The sequence below is a fragment of the Nylanderia fulva genome, unplaced genomic scaffold, assembly GCF_048542155.1.
Source record: "Nylanderia fulva isolate GAGA-0341 unplaced genomic scaffold, ASM4854215v1 Scaffold27, whole genome shotgun sequence".
Lineage (NCBI taxonomy): Eukaryota > Metazoa > Arthropoda > Insecta > Hymenoptera > Formicidae > Nylanderia > Nylanderia fulva.
The window spans coordinates 1,818,665-1,834,834 of record NW_028190336.1 but is presented as its reverse complement, the minus strand read 5'-3'; the positions used below and the strand labels follow the sequence as shown (position 1 = coordinate 1,834,834).

The window sequence follows — 16,170 nt, the reverse complement described above, 5'->3', positions numbered from 1 at the left end:
AAATTAACATCGCTATTTTTACAATTTCTTAAAAATTCCAATTTTGCTCTCGCTCTTATTAACAAGTAGTTCGCATTAATCCATTGTTTAAAATAATCTGCGGTTATTCTTCCAAAAACTCTATGAATAAAATTAAAATTAAAATAGTAATCAGTCCGTTTTGTGTTAAATTGACGCATTGTAAGGCCAGCGTATATTAAAAATAAATTAATATAAATTGTCGCTCGTGTATTGAAAACAAAGTGATAAATATAAGGCCAACTTATCGAGCTGAATATTCGAGATGTTCAGTCAACTACCATTTATTACATGTATAAATTATAAAACTACAGTCATTATATTATATTAAAACTAACGCAAATTAACATCGCTATTTTTACAATTTCTTAAAAATTCCAATTTTGCTCTCGCTCTTATTTTAAACAATGGATTAATGCGAACTACTTGTTAATAAGAGCGAGAGCAAAATTGGAATTTTTAAGAAATTGTAAAAATAGCGATGTTAATTTGCGTTAGTTTTAATATAATATAATGACTGTAGTTTTATAATTTATACATGTAATAAATGGTAGTTGACTGAACATCTCGAATATTCAGCTCGATAAGTTGGCCTTATATTTATCACTTTGTTTTCAATACACGAGCGACAATTTATATTAATTTATTTTTAATATACGCTGGCCTTACAATGCGTCAATTTAACACAAAACGGACTGATTACTATTTTAATTTTAATTTTATTCATAGAGTTTTTGGAAGAATAACCGCAGATTATTTTAAACAATGGATTAATGCGAACTACTTGTTAATAAGAGCGAGAGCAAAATTGGAATTTTTAAGAAATTGTAAAAATAGCGATGTTAATTTGCGTTAGTTTTAATATAATATAATGACTGTAGTTTTATAATTTATACATGTAATAAATGGTAGTTGACTGAACATCTCGAATATTCAATAATAATTGTCATCATAGAATACACTATGTAATAATATAATTAATAGAATATATTAATATGCACACGCCTGCTTATATATGTAAGTCCTATTTTATTTATATTAAAGTAACGTAAATCAAAGAACTTTACTTTATGCCATCTGCGAGAACAATGTTTTCTTCGCATTATTTTACCCATCGAAGAGAAATATATCACGTATGATATCATAACTTATGCTTTAACAGTAAAATTTATATTACACGTACATTATACGCAGTTTATAATTCTACTTTATAATTATCAGTTTAAAAAAAGAGATATAATTTTCTTCTAGAAATGTACAATCTACGTTCTGCGCTATCATTCCACAATACATCGATTATTGAAGATATAGGCAATTATATGCACAATTAATGAGAATATGAAATAACAAGATATGATTACAGCTGCATAAGAAACTTCAAATACCAAAAAAAGGAAGTATATTTCAAAAACATGCAATTCATCAAATGTTTCTATCTGACCTTTCTGTTAATTATCCATCATTGATGATTCACACAAATTTATATTACATAAAATTATATAAATATATAAATTATATAAAATTATACAAAATTATATAAAATTATATAATTGATAAAAATTATATATAAATTATAAAGCTATTTATGAACATACGAAAGACATTATTGAATAATTTTATTTAAAACGCAAATATGTATATATAATTTATTTTAGAGAAGTATAGTTATTTTTTTTATTTATAGATTCTATTATTAATTTGACACGTATAATATTCTTCTTACAAAAGAATTAATGAAATAATTCTTTTTTAATATTAAACTACTGCAGATGTTGAATTAAATATTTTATATTTCATAATAAAATATCGTATATAATATACATAATGCAATGTAAGTAAGAATATAAATAGCAATAATTATATATGAAATATTTTACGTTTTTATAGAGTATGCAAAGTATGCGGAATATGCATATCAGAGAGATAAAAAGTTTTGCTAAAAAGCTGCATTAAATAAAAAGTTGCGTTAAATATTTTTATATAAGAAAACGAAAATAAAAACTCTTAGCGGATACGTTTAATAAAAAAGTAAAAAACTATAACAAGCTTGTTTTTATACATACACAACTCGTACATGGCGACTATATTGTATTGTATAGAATATTGATATTCGTTGATTATAAATGGAATAATAGCGCAATAAATATGTATATTTTTAACACGCTGAGGTATAAGGATATGATGGACGAAAAATAATTGAAACGTTTAGTATTACAAAAAGTTTATCTTTTTTTATATTTTATACATGTGCAGTATAAACTATAGCAACGATTATGCCAAACCAGTACAGGTACACGCATCTTCTTGATGCACCTTATTTTATAAAAGTGTATTAACAATCGATTATATATTTTTGATCGATCATTTATTGTTTGTTTTATCTAGATAAATATATATTGTATCGTAATAATAATTTCATTCGTTTGAGCGCCGTAATCATATTAATGGAGTTTTAATTTAATCGCTGATTTTCATAAAAAATATTTTTATTGTTAGATAAGCGACATGATATGATATATTTTGTATCGAAAATTTGTAACTTTTGAGAATAAATGGAAATTATATATATATATATATATATATATATATATGTAGAATTGTAATGTACATTTAAAATATGGTTTTTTTACATCTCTAAAAATTTAATTTTTTCTATTTCATAACTTTTAACAACTATAATAAGATCAAGAATTTATGCTTATTTAGAAGAATAGTCTAGCAAACATACACAATTTATGTCTGGAAGATATTAGCAATTCAATAAATATATATTTACCAATCAATTTAATAAATCCGTTTTTAAAAATTAGTAGAAAAAACGGATAATGACCATTTTGTTTCTGTTAATTCCATTAAGAAAGTTTGATTTGCACATCTCAGTTTTTGAGTATCAACTAGTACAGAAATAATTTATTCATTATATTTACGAGAATTGGACTTTTACTTAGGAGCACATAAACGCTCGTTTTGACATAAGGGCTGCTCTCTTCTATAAAGCATTAATAACATTTGGTTTTCAACGTATAAAATTAATATCTGGTAAGATAAACTCATGCGCTTGTAAATCATCTCGGACGCATTATTTCGTCCCAGATAATTTTAAGAACATGAATATTTGCATTTGATTTTCTCCAACAACTTTTTTTTGCATTATTAAGCTCACAGCCATTGTGGTGGATAGAATAGAGTGGTCGCTCGTGAAATACATCATCGATTAAGGCCTCATATTCGTTCATGGAAGATAGAAGGCAATTGATATAAATCTCTCCACTAACTTTTTTTCTAAAAAAAATTCATAAAAATTATATACGAACTGATTCTTTTCACTTCACTTTTCTGTCTAATCGCATCGTGCGACGACCATTTGGATTTAGTCGACAATAAATCTAAGCTCGACACGCGTACTCGATTGCGTTTTAACGAAAATGTTGCTGACATAATAAAAAAAAAGGAAAATATATACATATATGTATATATGTAGATAAAATGTACGTATATATACATATACTCTGTGTGTATGTGTGCGTGTACTATAGAATAGTACTCTGAACAAATACATATATTACAATTGTAACTATTAGTTATAAACTAAACTAAAAATATAAATAAGTTATGTTAGTATCGTGTTCCTACATCGAATTAAATTTAGCAACCATAAAACATAAAGGAGAATAAGTCATATTTTGTGGTAGGTATTTTTAAACCGTACTAATGCCTTTTTCGATAGAGAATAATTATCGCCACGAGAATTCTCGCTGAGAAATGCTACAAAAATTTTCGTATAAATTTTTTTACCCTAAGAACCTTTTGATTGTTCTAAGCTGAGGCATCGAAATTCAAATCTTCACCATTTTAAAGTATCTTACAATAATTTGCGTGTGTCGATAAAATTTACCGAGCAGTCTTAATCTTCCAACGAAGGAAGAAGTACGCGGCGATTCGAAGCACGACAAATATGAGAAGAAGAGCGAGAATATCTAAAGTGAAATCGGCATCGAGCATATCCAACTCCTCCAGCGTCACGTCCGGACTTTTAAAGTGGCAATACGTCTAGAGAAAACAAGCATTAGATTGTAGCTTCTGCAACTGATCGTAGATCTGCGATAGATGCCAATATTCAATAATGCCTAATATCTGATCCTTACCTGGGAACACCTTAGTTTCTTTCGACCGTAGCTGTAAATTGTCAAAGCGGTTCCCTCGAAACCGTATCTGATGTAGCTGAGATACGTGATCCATCGTAGGTAAACAGGAATCGCGTCGAAACTGACGAAGAATCCTGAGAAAAGGAGGAATGGCACCGACATTACCGGTGCCAGGAACACGCCGTTTTGCACGTTCATCGCGGCGCCGACTACGAGACCCACCGATTGCGCGACGAAAGAAATTAGCAAACAAATACCCACGAACATGAAGTATCGGGTCAGATCTGCTGGTTGGCTCGTCGTGAAGTACACGATAGTTACATACATAACACAAAACACAGTCTAAAAGAAATAGAAGGAATTATCCTTCATCATTTGTTCGCTGGATAAACGCATGTTGTTATATTTGATAAAGCTTAGCGAGCTTACCTGAAATGGTAGATCAGAAATAGTAATTGCAAGATAATATGATTTGAGAGAGTACCATCTGTTAAAGTTCTCTTTCAAAAGTACAGGCAGTTCCAGCGGGACTAAAAATAAAAATCGAATCGGTCTAGATTTTTTTAGAGATGTGAAAATTATTACTTTTTGTCGCAAAGCAAATAAGCATAAATTCGATAACTTACAGGACAGAATGGTGATTGTCATGGAAGTATACATAAGAAATAGCATATTGAAGAACAGGAATCCGAGATTGCTAAGTACTTTAGCGCCATCGTTTCCGATATCGTAATATAGAGCGCTGATTAAAAATGCTACTAGAAGGTGAGCGAAGAGTCGAAGGTACATAAGAGTCTACGAATGTAAAGACATTAGAAATTAGAATTTCTTTAAATTGAAAAATATGTTATGTAGAAGTAAAAAAAAATATAATCAATCGCGTAAATATTATACGGTAGAATCGCGAATATTATTAGAATTTATAGATTGCGACTAAGCGGATAATTCGATTCTTTCTTTTCAAATATCCTACCCAGTCTCTACGACTGAAGAGTAAAGCACGTTTCAGAATGATGTAGAATTGCAACAATTCCGACGTAGGATATCTTTCAGGCGTTACTGCAATAGACTCGTCGAGCAGAGCCACGTTGGCGTTGTCCTTCTTATCTGAATCTACAGGTATTGCCACATCCAACGCTAAAATATTAATTCCATGACGTTTTTATTACTTTATTACGATCATCAGTGTACGGGAATAATTCTGGTTCTTTAACGTTACATTTGAAAATGTAATTATTAGATGAAATAACTCATTGAAAGAAATGAAAACATGACGTATGGGCTCTTTGTACCTACATGTGTGTTATTTATGTACCTAATTGCAATATCCTACCTACCTAATACCTACCTAATTGCATTATGTACCTAATTGCAATATAATAATATATTATATCAGTTGAAAAGTCATCTTTACACAATCGAGTTGCAAATCATTACCATGTCATGTTGCGGTTTATTATATAGAGATGTGAAAAAGTTAATACCTTGTTTAGCAATGTCATTCGTAGCGTAGCCCGATATAAGTTTCCCATTGGTAATCTCATTCGGTTTTTCTTCCTGAAACTTCTCCTCTAGATTATTGATGTCGTTCTTGTCTTTGATTTTAATTTTTTCTATGCTATCGCCATTCTTCAAAATTTCCGTCGAGGCGGCGCAATTGTTCATCTCTTCCTTCGTTTCGGGAAACGGATGTCCCTCGCGTATATCGTACTTGCCGTTATTTATCGCGTTTACTAAGTTCTTGATATTATCGCCATATTCCCCGCATGATACCTCAATGACTGTAAAGTAAGTGATAAGAATTATGCTACAATTGTCACATAAAAATCGTAAAGAAGATCGAATTCACAATAAATAAAAAATCTCAAGTTTGACCCTACTTATGTGTTAATTATTTTCTTCAACTTATTTTTCTTTTCAATATGATGATTATCATAAAATACTGCAATAAAGAATTAGTTTTTTTATTTAATAGAACTTACTAAACGACGCTGGGTTATGGTAGTTCGGACAATTAAGGCCAATTGTCCTTAGGAAAGGCACTAATTGCGATGTGGAACCTTGATAAATGCATTGACCTTCAGCTAACGTGTAAAGAGCATCGAACATTTCGAAAAGCCTTGCACTGGGCTGGTGAATGGTGCAGATTATTGTTCTTCCGCCTCGTGCTAGTGTCTTCAGCAATGAAATGCATTGGAAACAAGACGAGGAATCCAAGCCGCTATATAAACAACCAGATAAAATTAATCAGTATCGCTAAATTGCTATGTTTAAATTTTTTCACGTCTTCCTTTTTTATTCGCATGTGTAAATTTGTGTAAAATTAGCTAAAATTAGTTAAAAAGCTGTAAAATGCTCTGGGGAAAAAAGAACTTAATAATCTGACGTGATCTTTTTGCAATTTTCTATGTATCATGTAAAAGAAGTTTGATTAAAAATCAGATAAAAATATCTTAACTGCATAAAATATTCCTTAATTGACGAATTAATGGTATATTGATTCTTAAACATATTTGCAATGATTAACAGAAATAAATGGCGGTGCTAAATAATTGTAATATTTTTATGAAGCCAAGTTCTTGATTCAATGCGTAGACCTTCAGTGCAAAAACCTGTTATGCCAATTACCTGATACCACATTTTATCAGTTAAAAAAACTAAAAAATCGTGTAAATTTATCCTTATAATAGTGATCAAACAATAAAAAAATGTGAGGAGAAGCGTGATGTCGTGGATCAAAAAATAGATTTAAAACTTTAAATAGGAATATGGAAATTTCTTGCATTGGTATGCAAATAAATAAGATCACCATCTATCAAAGTTGTCATGTTTAATAATTCATAATACGAGCTATAGCGAATTATACTGTTTGGATGTAAAAATTCTGTCGTATCGTTTTAGTGAAAGTTTCCGGCGAAAAAAGAACATTTAAAAAAAAGCAAACATTAACTTTCTCCGGTTACTATATAATCTTTTGTATCTTAACTAAGATATTTCATATATTCATTCATCAGTGTTTGTATATCTCACTTATTTAAGATTAAGTATGTCGATTTTAACAACTATTTCAATCAAGAAAATTAAAATATGCTCTTGAGCATAATATAAAAAATAAAAGATATATTAGCGTAAATTTATTAAATTTTACAATGGATATTGTATTTTTAAGAAAAATATATGTAATCAATTATTATTATTATTATAGTAAGTCTTGTAAGATTTATTTCATACAGCTTTAAATTAGGATCAAGGTACATATTTGAAAGTTGCAAGGAAGAGAAACTCAACGTGCGACATATGACATTTACCAAAACCTGAAAAATTCATAGTTTTCACAGTCTCAAGGTACAAATTGACAGGTACATCTCACTGACATTGGCCGTGCAAAGAGCCGAAGATCAAGGAAATTATTTAAAGGCGGAATAATTTTTCTTCCGTGATTTAATTTTAGAGAAAGTAAAAAAGATTATTATTGGATTTCCTCCGAGTTGCCTAATTAACTAGAACTTTTTAAAATTATAAATTCTTGTGTATATACATATATTTCTAATGTACTACAGATTTTTTTTCATTTCTTTTACTCTTTATTTTCATTAACAGTAAATCAGCTTTATAAAATTTATTTTCGGAGAATTAAAATTATATTATGAAAGATGACATTATTTATTTATAAATAATTTATTAATCGTATAATAAAATTTTTTAACGATTTTGCGATACAGATAAATGTATATTTATCTGTGTTAAAATTATTCATCGAATCAAAGTAATCATAATTAATCATCGAATCAAAGTAATTAAAATAATTTTGCATATTCACCTAGTCGGCTCGTCGAAAAACATTATGGGAGGGTTATTGACCAGTTCCAGAGCGATAGAAAGCCTTTTCTTCTGACCACCGCTTAGATTCGAGGTCATGGTACGACGGTGCTCAGACAAGCCAAGAGTTTCAAGGATTTCTTGAACCTGTAGAAGAAAGTTTTAATGAATCGACAAAATTATATATATAAATTGACTTTGATTGAGAATGAAAAATAGAGTATGTAAAGAGAAAATTGAATAAACCGATTTTTTAGAGAGCTTGCACTTAAATTTAAATTAAGTTAATTTTTGTTTGATAAATTAAATGGTAAGAGTATCGATATTTAAAAAGTAAAATTAAAAATTTTTAATAATTAAACGTTTTTCAATAAGCTAATAATTTTGTAGTAATACAAGAAAAAGAGAGACACAAAATCGAAATAATAGCAATGAATCCCATCATATAAGTGCCTCTAGACATGTTGATATTTAATATCAATAAATAAAGCAATTGCATTTTACTGTTATACGTTTGAAAGTATCAGACTGTCTATTTAGGCCAACTTGTTCGATAAGAGGGTCAGCTTACCACTTCTTCTTTCTCTGCTTTGTCGATGTGTGAGCTAAGCTTAAGGCTTGCTGCAACCTTCATAGCTTCCGCTACCGTTAGATTCCCATACAACTGATTGTCCTGCATGATGTAGCAGGAGAGTTTCCTGAAAGCACTGAGATTTCTTTCGTGGCCATTTATTGTGATGCTACCCTCCATACCTGTCGTTCTGTAATAAACAAAATTCTTAATAAATAACTCGCAAAACATAAAACTATCTTGATACGTTCACTTGCAGTGTGATATATTTGCTTGCATTTTCATTGCAACATAAAAATAATTTGTGAGAAAGGGAAATTTATGTGTACCTATATATATTTCAATTTTTCTCCAAATACACCATATAATAAATATACATACAAAGAGATATGTCTTTTGTTGTAATAAATAATAAAGAAATTTAGGTCAATCGTGAACATTCTGTTCACGTACTCTCGACAATCAGTCATATCTTGACTCGAGATATAATAATTAATAATTAATCAATTTTTCGATCTGCCGCATAAAGAAAGAGTCAATGTCAGATCGCTATACGTGTCGCAAGCATCCTCGATCATAAATACGTGAGACTCCATAGCGCGCAAAACATTGCAGCTGACTATGAAACCGGTTTGAGAAACGCGATAGAAAAGAAGCAAATAAGCGGCGAAACAACTTTTACACTGTAAGTACATCATGGGTCATGTTTCTTGCAGGTGGTATGCTTCAGGCCCGTAGGCTACAAATATCGCAAAGAAATCAAAAAGTTGAGTGACCTTGAACCACGCTCGATATTCAAAATTGATGAATTCAAGAAAATAGAAAGCGATTTGTATTGCCGGTCCGCGCATTCTTTCTATTATTATAATTGTCCGTATTGTACATGTAATTTTTTATATAATTATATAAGTAATATACGCAAAATATTCTAACAATGCAAAGTATTTTAACAGACTGTGACATTCAAACTTGACTGCTGCTTTAGAAGATTTACAAAATACTGTATATTGAGTTATTCTTTTTGTCGCAGTTAATTACGCCAATAAAAAGCAATCAAATGACATCATTATACTAGACTAGACAATTAGCGATCAGAGATCCGTATGTGTGTATATCGACTTATATAAAATGCAACTATATTCGAAACCGGTTCGAATCGTGTGATTTAAAAGCGTTTCTCGGCAAAGTACCAATTGCAACGTTTTATACGTATACTTTTCTATATACAATTAAAGATCAAAGTATAGAGCAAGAAGGAAACGTTGATTTCTTGTTGACAGTCGACCTTACAATCTCTACGCAAAATGGAGCGAAGGCAAGAACGCGCCTTGACACCGCAACTAGTCTCTTCGATTTATACGTAAATGAGAAAGCAATTTGAACGATACAGAATATAAATGATTAGGCAACATCTACCGATCAGTAATGTCGAAAGGTAACTACACTTGCTGGACGAGTAAGTTAATGATTCGTTGCTTTATTAAGATAAACGCAAATGTACTGAAAATTATCTACATGACTATAGCTGCGATTCTAATAATCTAAAAAACAGGATATAAAACTTTACTATTTTATATAAAAAGATATTGAATAAATTAAATAAATATAGAAATTTTTGTTGAAAAATTTGGAACTTATTTCTGCAGCGATATACATAATACTTTCAGGATTATAAGAAATTCAAATAGATTGTTTCATCATAGCAAAAAGGTTCATAGTAGTCAACCAACCGAAGTAGCACATCAAAGTAGAAAGTATATATTTAGTGCTTTATCAGCTTATTCAAATTTTACTCTCTTGAAGCGATTTTAACAGATAGTTGAATTACGAGATAAAATAATTAAAGTGATACTCATGCATTTATTTCGATCGTATCGCACAAAAATATAAATTTTAAATTATCTCCTTGACTTTGTATCGCATCGGCCAAATATTCTTCCGGAGCAGCTTCATAATGACACACAAACATGAAGAAAGTGAGACTTGTATTTCGTCGAAGAAAGTGAGATCGCTCGGTATGGCGAAGAAAGCGAAATCATTTGGATAAAAACTGAAAGTGCGGGGTTACGACTAGATTATATATGTATGTATATATGTACATACGACGAAATCTTCCCGCAGCACACGGCTGGTTTATGGTAATGCACACATACAGATTCGCATGAAATACCTAAGGTATTTTAGTAACGTGTCGCAAACTTTGAAGTCAAAGTGCCAATTTTCGCAGAGAGAAAGGGAAAAACGTGTACGCACGAACGTTGTCGCCGTTTTTCCTTATGTATGTATGTCACATTTGTTTGATGATGTATGACTGACAGGTAAAGGAGGGAGGGGGGGGGGGGGTACGGGAATTTCTCACAGAAAATATCTACCACACTACTTGGTGTTTCGGCTAATAATCTGATGTAAAGCTTAAGAAAGCGCGAGTTTCAACGAAATTCCTCGTCAAAATACTATAGTCGAAGAGACTGAGTTATCTGATGATCGGATAAATTGCGCAAAAAGAATTCCTGAGGGGTTGAATTCTATTTAAACATTCGATCTTTCGACATCTTTGAAAAATGAGAATTCTTAAAATACATCTATTTTATAGCAAAATAAATTACAATAAGTTGCATTAAATGATAATCAATATTTAATATAGATGTTATGATTATGATTAAATGCGATTAGAAAAACAATTAAATTATAAATTTATAAAAATAGTTTTGAGAGATAAATTTTCCAAGAGAATATTATAATTTCCTTCTCGTGACATTTTTTTTAAACAGTTATGACAATGTGAAAAAAATGAGAACAATGTTGTATGTACATACTAAAAAAGAGACACTTGCGTGACTCATTAAATCATCAGCAGCAGCTTATTCATCGATACAAAATGAATAAGTAGATTTATATTGTACAAAATAGATACATCAGTTGCAAAAAAAAATTGCAAGCATCGTTAACAATAAAACTATATTAGCGCCATAGTATATCAGATACGCTAATATAATTTTATTAAATAATTTATTAATATACTAAATAATTGATTAATATAATTTTATTAAATTTGATTAACGACAATTGTAAAAGCTTCATAAATGCTTATTGACTCACTTGTATCCGGTGAGGATATTTAGGAGCGTCGACTTTCCTGCACCAGAAGGGCCCATAATAGCCGTCAATTCGCCGGACCGCAGTCTTCCGCTGACGGATTTGAGAATCGTTTTCACATCTGACAAGCAAATAAATTTGTATAAATTTATACGAAAAGAACTTGTTATCTGTTGCAACAATCTGATATAATTAAAACAAAATTAAATGAAATTTTGTTAAAAGGCATTTTAGATGTGTAGTATTATAAAAATGCAAAGCAATGAGAATATTTTTGGACAAACATTTATTAAGCAGTGATGAAAGTGTGTGAAAGAATGTAAGTAATGAAGAACGAAAACAGAATATATTTGCTTAGTGAATCATTATTTGATCGATAAACGCAAATATTTTTTAGATGGAAATGTCCACATCTCATGAACAGTAAACTTATACGGCACGTTTATATTTAAAAATAAATGGGCAAATAGTTTAATGTATTGTGATGATATTATACTCTTTTATACTCTTACCCCGATATTATACTCTTTACTTCTATATTGTACTCTTTTTATTAAAGCATTCACTGATCAATCAGAATTAAATACTTTTTTAAGCGACCATTAGTCACATTTGTTAAAATTGACTGTTGCACCGAGATGGCATAAACGTAATCTCTGTTTTTGTGTGACATCAACTATTAATATATAACGTTCGGGATATCGGACAAAGAGAGCAGGACAAAGTCCAGAACACATCAGTTTGCACATTTATGTACGTAGCACTGCTTGTGTGACTCATGTAATCGCAAGGCCGTAAGAGCGACTTTAATTGATCAGCTCGTTGCTAGGTAAAGAGTCAAGTTGTTTCAAACTCGATTGTTATTTAATCATAAATCGTTAAATATGTGCAATCATAAAAAAGCCAAACAAGATACAATTGCTTTCTTATAATTAGTTAATGTATGTATATTTGTAATTTATATATATTATTTTTAAATAAAAAAATTGATTTAATATATTTTCTTTTCATAATTCTATTTTCTAACACAAAAATTAGTTAAAAAATATCAAATGTATTTATTTTATATAATTATGTAATTAGAATATATATATATATAGAATATATATATATATATATATATATATATATATATATATATATGACAGCTTTTTGATTAAATGAATAATATTTTGTATTTGTTTTACATCTTATGCTTCTTAAATGCATTTTAAATTTTAATTCAAATATATACGTAAAAAATATCTACATTGAAATATTAGTTCATGTGAAGAAACATTGAAGAAAAATATTTTGCGCACAATATAAAATATAAAATATTTATTTGCCCCGTTAGTGTCATATAAAAATATTTTAATATATTTGAAATGACCCCATTCAAAATGTGGGTCCATAAAACTTCCTGCAAATATTTAATTTTTATTCCATCTGTCATCGAAAATTATATTTTATTTCTTGCAAGGTAAAATCAAATTAAACAAACTGTTTTTCAAAAAATTCAAGCGTCAAGCAAATATAATTTTTTAGTTCTAGTGGAAATTTTTTTATCTGAATGTTATTAAACGCAAAATAATTTAGAAACAAAACAAAAATTTATCAATAGTCAACTGTCGCAATACGCGTCAACCGTGATAAGTATACGAGAATCCGTTTATTTTAGGTCGAGTGTCGTATAACTTGACCTCCCGGTTTTATAAAGTATCTTGATTTCACTGGTGTTCTTGTTACAAAATTATAGGTATAAGTAATAGCCGAATGGTGCTTTAGCAATCGCAGTAATAAGAAATCTTTGATCTAAGTAAAAAATTAAATTACTATTGCCACGTTTGTTTCAAGAGAAAAAAAATACGTCAGTATATTGTTAACCGCAAGACTTTTGCATATCATTTCCTATGTCACATAATTATGTAATCAACGAAACAATAAGAGTTTTGTATTAAGAATGGAGTATTCTTCATTTGTAAAATTTTATTACATTCATCATAAGCTCAAATAATAAACTCAATGAAAGAAGTTAATGCTAAGAATATTAGCTTTATTGTTATAATATAGATAAAAGATTGATTCCAAAATAAAAATTGAATATTTTTTTATTATTGTAATTTCATTATTGCGTTCCAAAAAATGATGTTATAAATTTTTGCTGAATTATAATAAATAAAGTTTACTTGAAGAACATTTTAATTTTTAGAAACTCAAAGTGTATATCATAAGAATTTCTTTATTTGCTATTATTAATTATCTAGTAAAATAAAAGGTGACATTTTCATTTATCTATAAATTTATACAAAATATTTTATATGAAAACAGCAGCTGAAACAATCGTTTAAAGAAACATGAATATCGTGTAGCATTATATGTTTCATTTTAATATCACGTTTTGCTATACGTGTTCACGTAAAGTGGTACTTTATGATTCCCTAAAGAAGATAAATACCATCATTATCACGCGTATACGTCATCCATAATGGTTTCAATTTGACCATCCGGTTGTTTGCTCTTTACGCAAATATTTGCAAACCAAACGTGAGGATGCATAAAATTGTAATGATATAATAAAACACTTTTTTGTTTCAAGCCAAGGTGAACCGGTTCAGTTTTAGGTATAAATATATTGGAACTGTGCACAGGAATTTCAAGATTGTAGACCAATTAAAATAAATCATATACATATATCAAATTCCTTAGTCGACTATAACAATATATGTAGTAATTAATTGAAAACTTGAATTTTTTAATGAAATCATCGACGTATCTTTACATATTCAAAAATTCTCACTCTTATTTTGTTTATATTATACATTTATCTTTGTAATTTATCTTTTCTCTTGTGAGAGATAATAAGCTATTTATTTTTTTATATTATATATGAGAAATAAAGCTTTACTTTGTTAACTATAATATTAATTATCGTGTTTAATTATTTAAAAAGTATATCAGTTTCCCAGATATACATTGCTATTTCGAGTAATTCCGATAACATTTTTGTTTGTTTGGCTTTTAATCAACAGGAAGTGCGCAATTTCTAGAATATCCTGTATGTTCATGCATGAAATGAATTCGAATTTATTGCTTTTTGCAAGATAGTTTCCAGCACTACGATATAGTTTATCACCTAATTATAAATAATCATTGCTTGAATGCATAATATTATAATCGTGTGTGTGACTATTACAATCATATATAACATATTAATCTTATATAAACAGGGTGTCTGAGATCACCCGTACATACCGAATATTTTGAAAACTGAGCGCGACAGATAAAAATGTTGTAAACAAAAGTTGTAGGTAATACATATCTCACGACACCCTGTGTGTGTATAATTACTTTTCCATTAATTAATGTTACCTACATATAAATACAACAATACGAAAATGTGTATATTATAAATTGCGAAGTATCGCAAATCTATTTAACACAGATTTATCATATTACTTATAATTACACAAAGTAATAACTGTTATTACTAATTTTATAAGGAAGGAACAAGATAAGAGTTTGTGCGGCAAAAATTGTTATCTATTTATGCCTATATGATTTATAAACATAATTAATATTTTAACTTTTATATTTGTTGATAATACTCATTTTTATTACATTATCTGATTTTTAAGTATTTTTCTAGTAAATATATACACACAACACATACACACATTATACAGGGTGATGAAAGTTATCATACAAAAAGGGAATTAATTGTTTCAAGAAAAAAGCATATAAAAAATAAAAATATTCTAGTGATTTTTTCGAGAAGCAAACTATTTAAAGCAGTGGCTTGTGAATAAAATGCTAATGATTGTTTATTTATAGCAAAAAAATACTTGCTTGACAATTAACATAACTTAAATAAATATGCGCATTATTGCGCGTGAATTAATTAGAAGCCATGAGTATATTTCACATATATATGAAGTAGAAAAAAAACGATTATCATGCTTGACAAATGAGAATGTAGACAATGTAAAAAGAAGTACCTATTGGTTTCCATAATGCGTTATATATTATGTTAATGGTATACATTGCTATCTATTCAAAATACAATTTTTTAGATTATTATTATATGAAAAGATATAAACAATAAGAATCAAGAGTTTCAAGAAGATTTAAATAACATTATATTATAAATTCGTAAAATTAGGTATATGTTCGTATCAAAATTACGTTATACAATATTAATATAAAAATATTTTAAAAATTATATATGTATATATTAATTTTTTTTAAATTTTGCCTGATAATTGCTGCGCAATTCTGTCACATAATTTTAGATTGATCGTTGCCTCCTTATGATTTGAAAAATCCAATAAATATCTTCCTCCCACATCTACAGCAATGCTCACGTGCTGCTAATTGCACCATTGTATGCCGTTGATTGGCCACGTACGCAGAATGTAATATGTCATAAAGGAACAATTCTCGGATCTATACGCGCTTAGAGAGAGAGAGAGAGAGAGAGAGAGAGAATATCAAGTTTGTTGATTTCGAGCGTAGATGAGGCTGCGTGCCGAATTACGCAAA

The 16,170-nt window shown here is 29.1% G+C and overlaps 1 protein-coding gene across 5 annotated transcripts in view; it reads right to left on the bottom strand.

The window, feature by feature from the left end:
* Positions 1–2,222: 2,222 nt before the first annotated feature.
* Positions 2,223–16,170, bottom strand: part of LOC114931548 (ATP-binding cassette subfamily G member 4) — a 30,466-nt gene continuing 16,518 nt past the window's right edge. For all 5 annotated transcript variants that reach the window (XM_029303670.2, XM_029303671.2, XM_029303669.2 and 2 more), the window contains 10 exons: positions 11,653–11,770; positions 8,554–8,743; positions 7,984–8,129; positions 6,146–6,384; positions 5,648–5,944; positions 5,137–5,300; positions 4,790–4,958; positions 4,593–4,693; positions 4,164–4,505; positions 2,223–4,068 (listed from right to left, as the gene is read on the bottom strand). In XM_029303670.2, the coding sequence (XP_029159503.1) occupies positions 3,910–4,068; positions 4,164–4,505; positions 4,593–4,693; positions 4,790–4,958; positions 5,137–5,300; positions 5,648–5,944; positions 6,146–6,384; positions 7,984–8,129; positions 8,554–8,743; positions 11,653–11,770 (1,925 nt within the window). In that variant the 3' untranslated portion in view covers positions 2,223–3,909. The remainder of the gene's footprint in view (positions 4,069–4,163; positions 4,506–4,592; positions 4,694–4,789; positions 4,959–5,136; positions 5,301–5,647; positions 5,945–6,145; positions 6,385–7,983; positions 8,130–8,553; positions 8,744–11,652; positions 11,771–16,170) is intronic.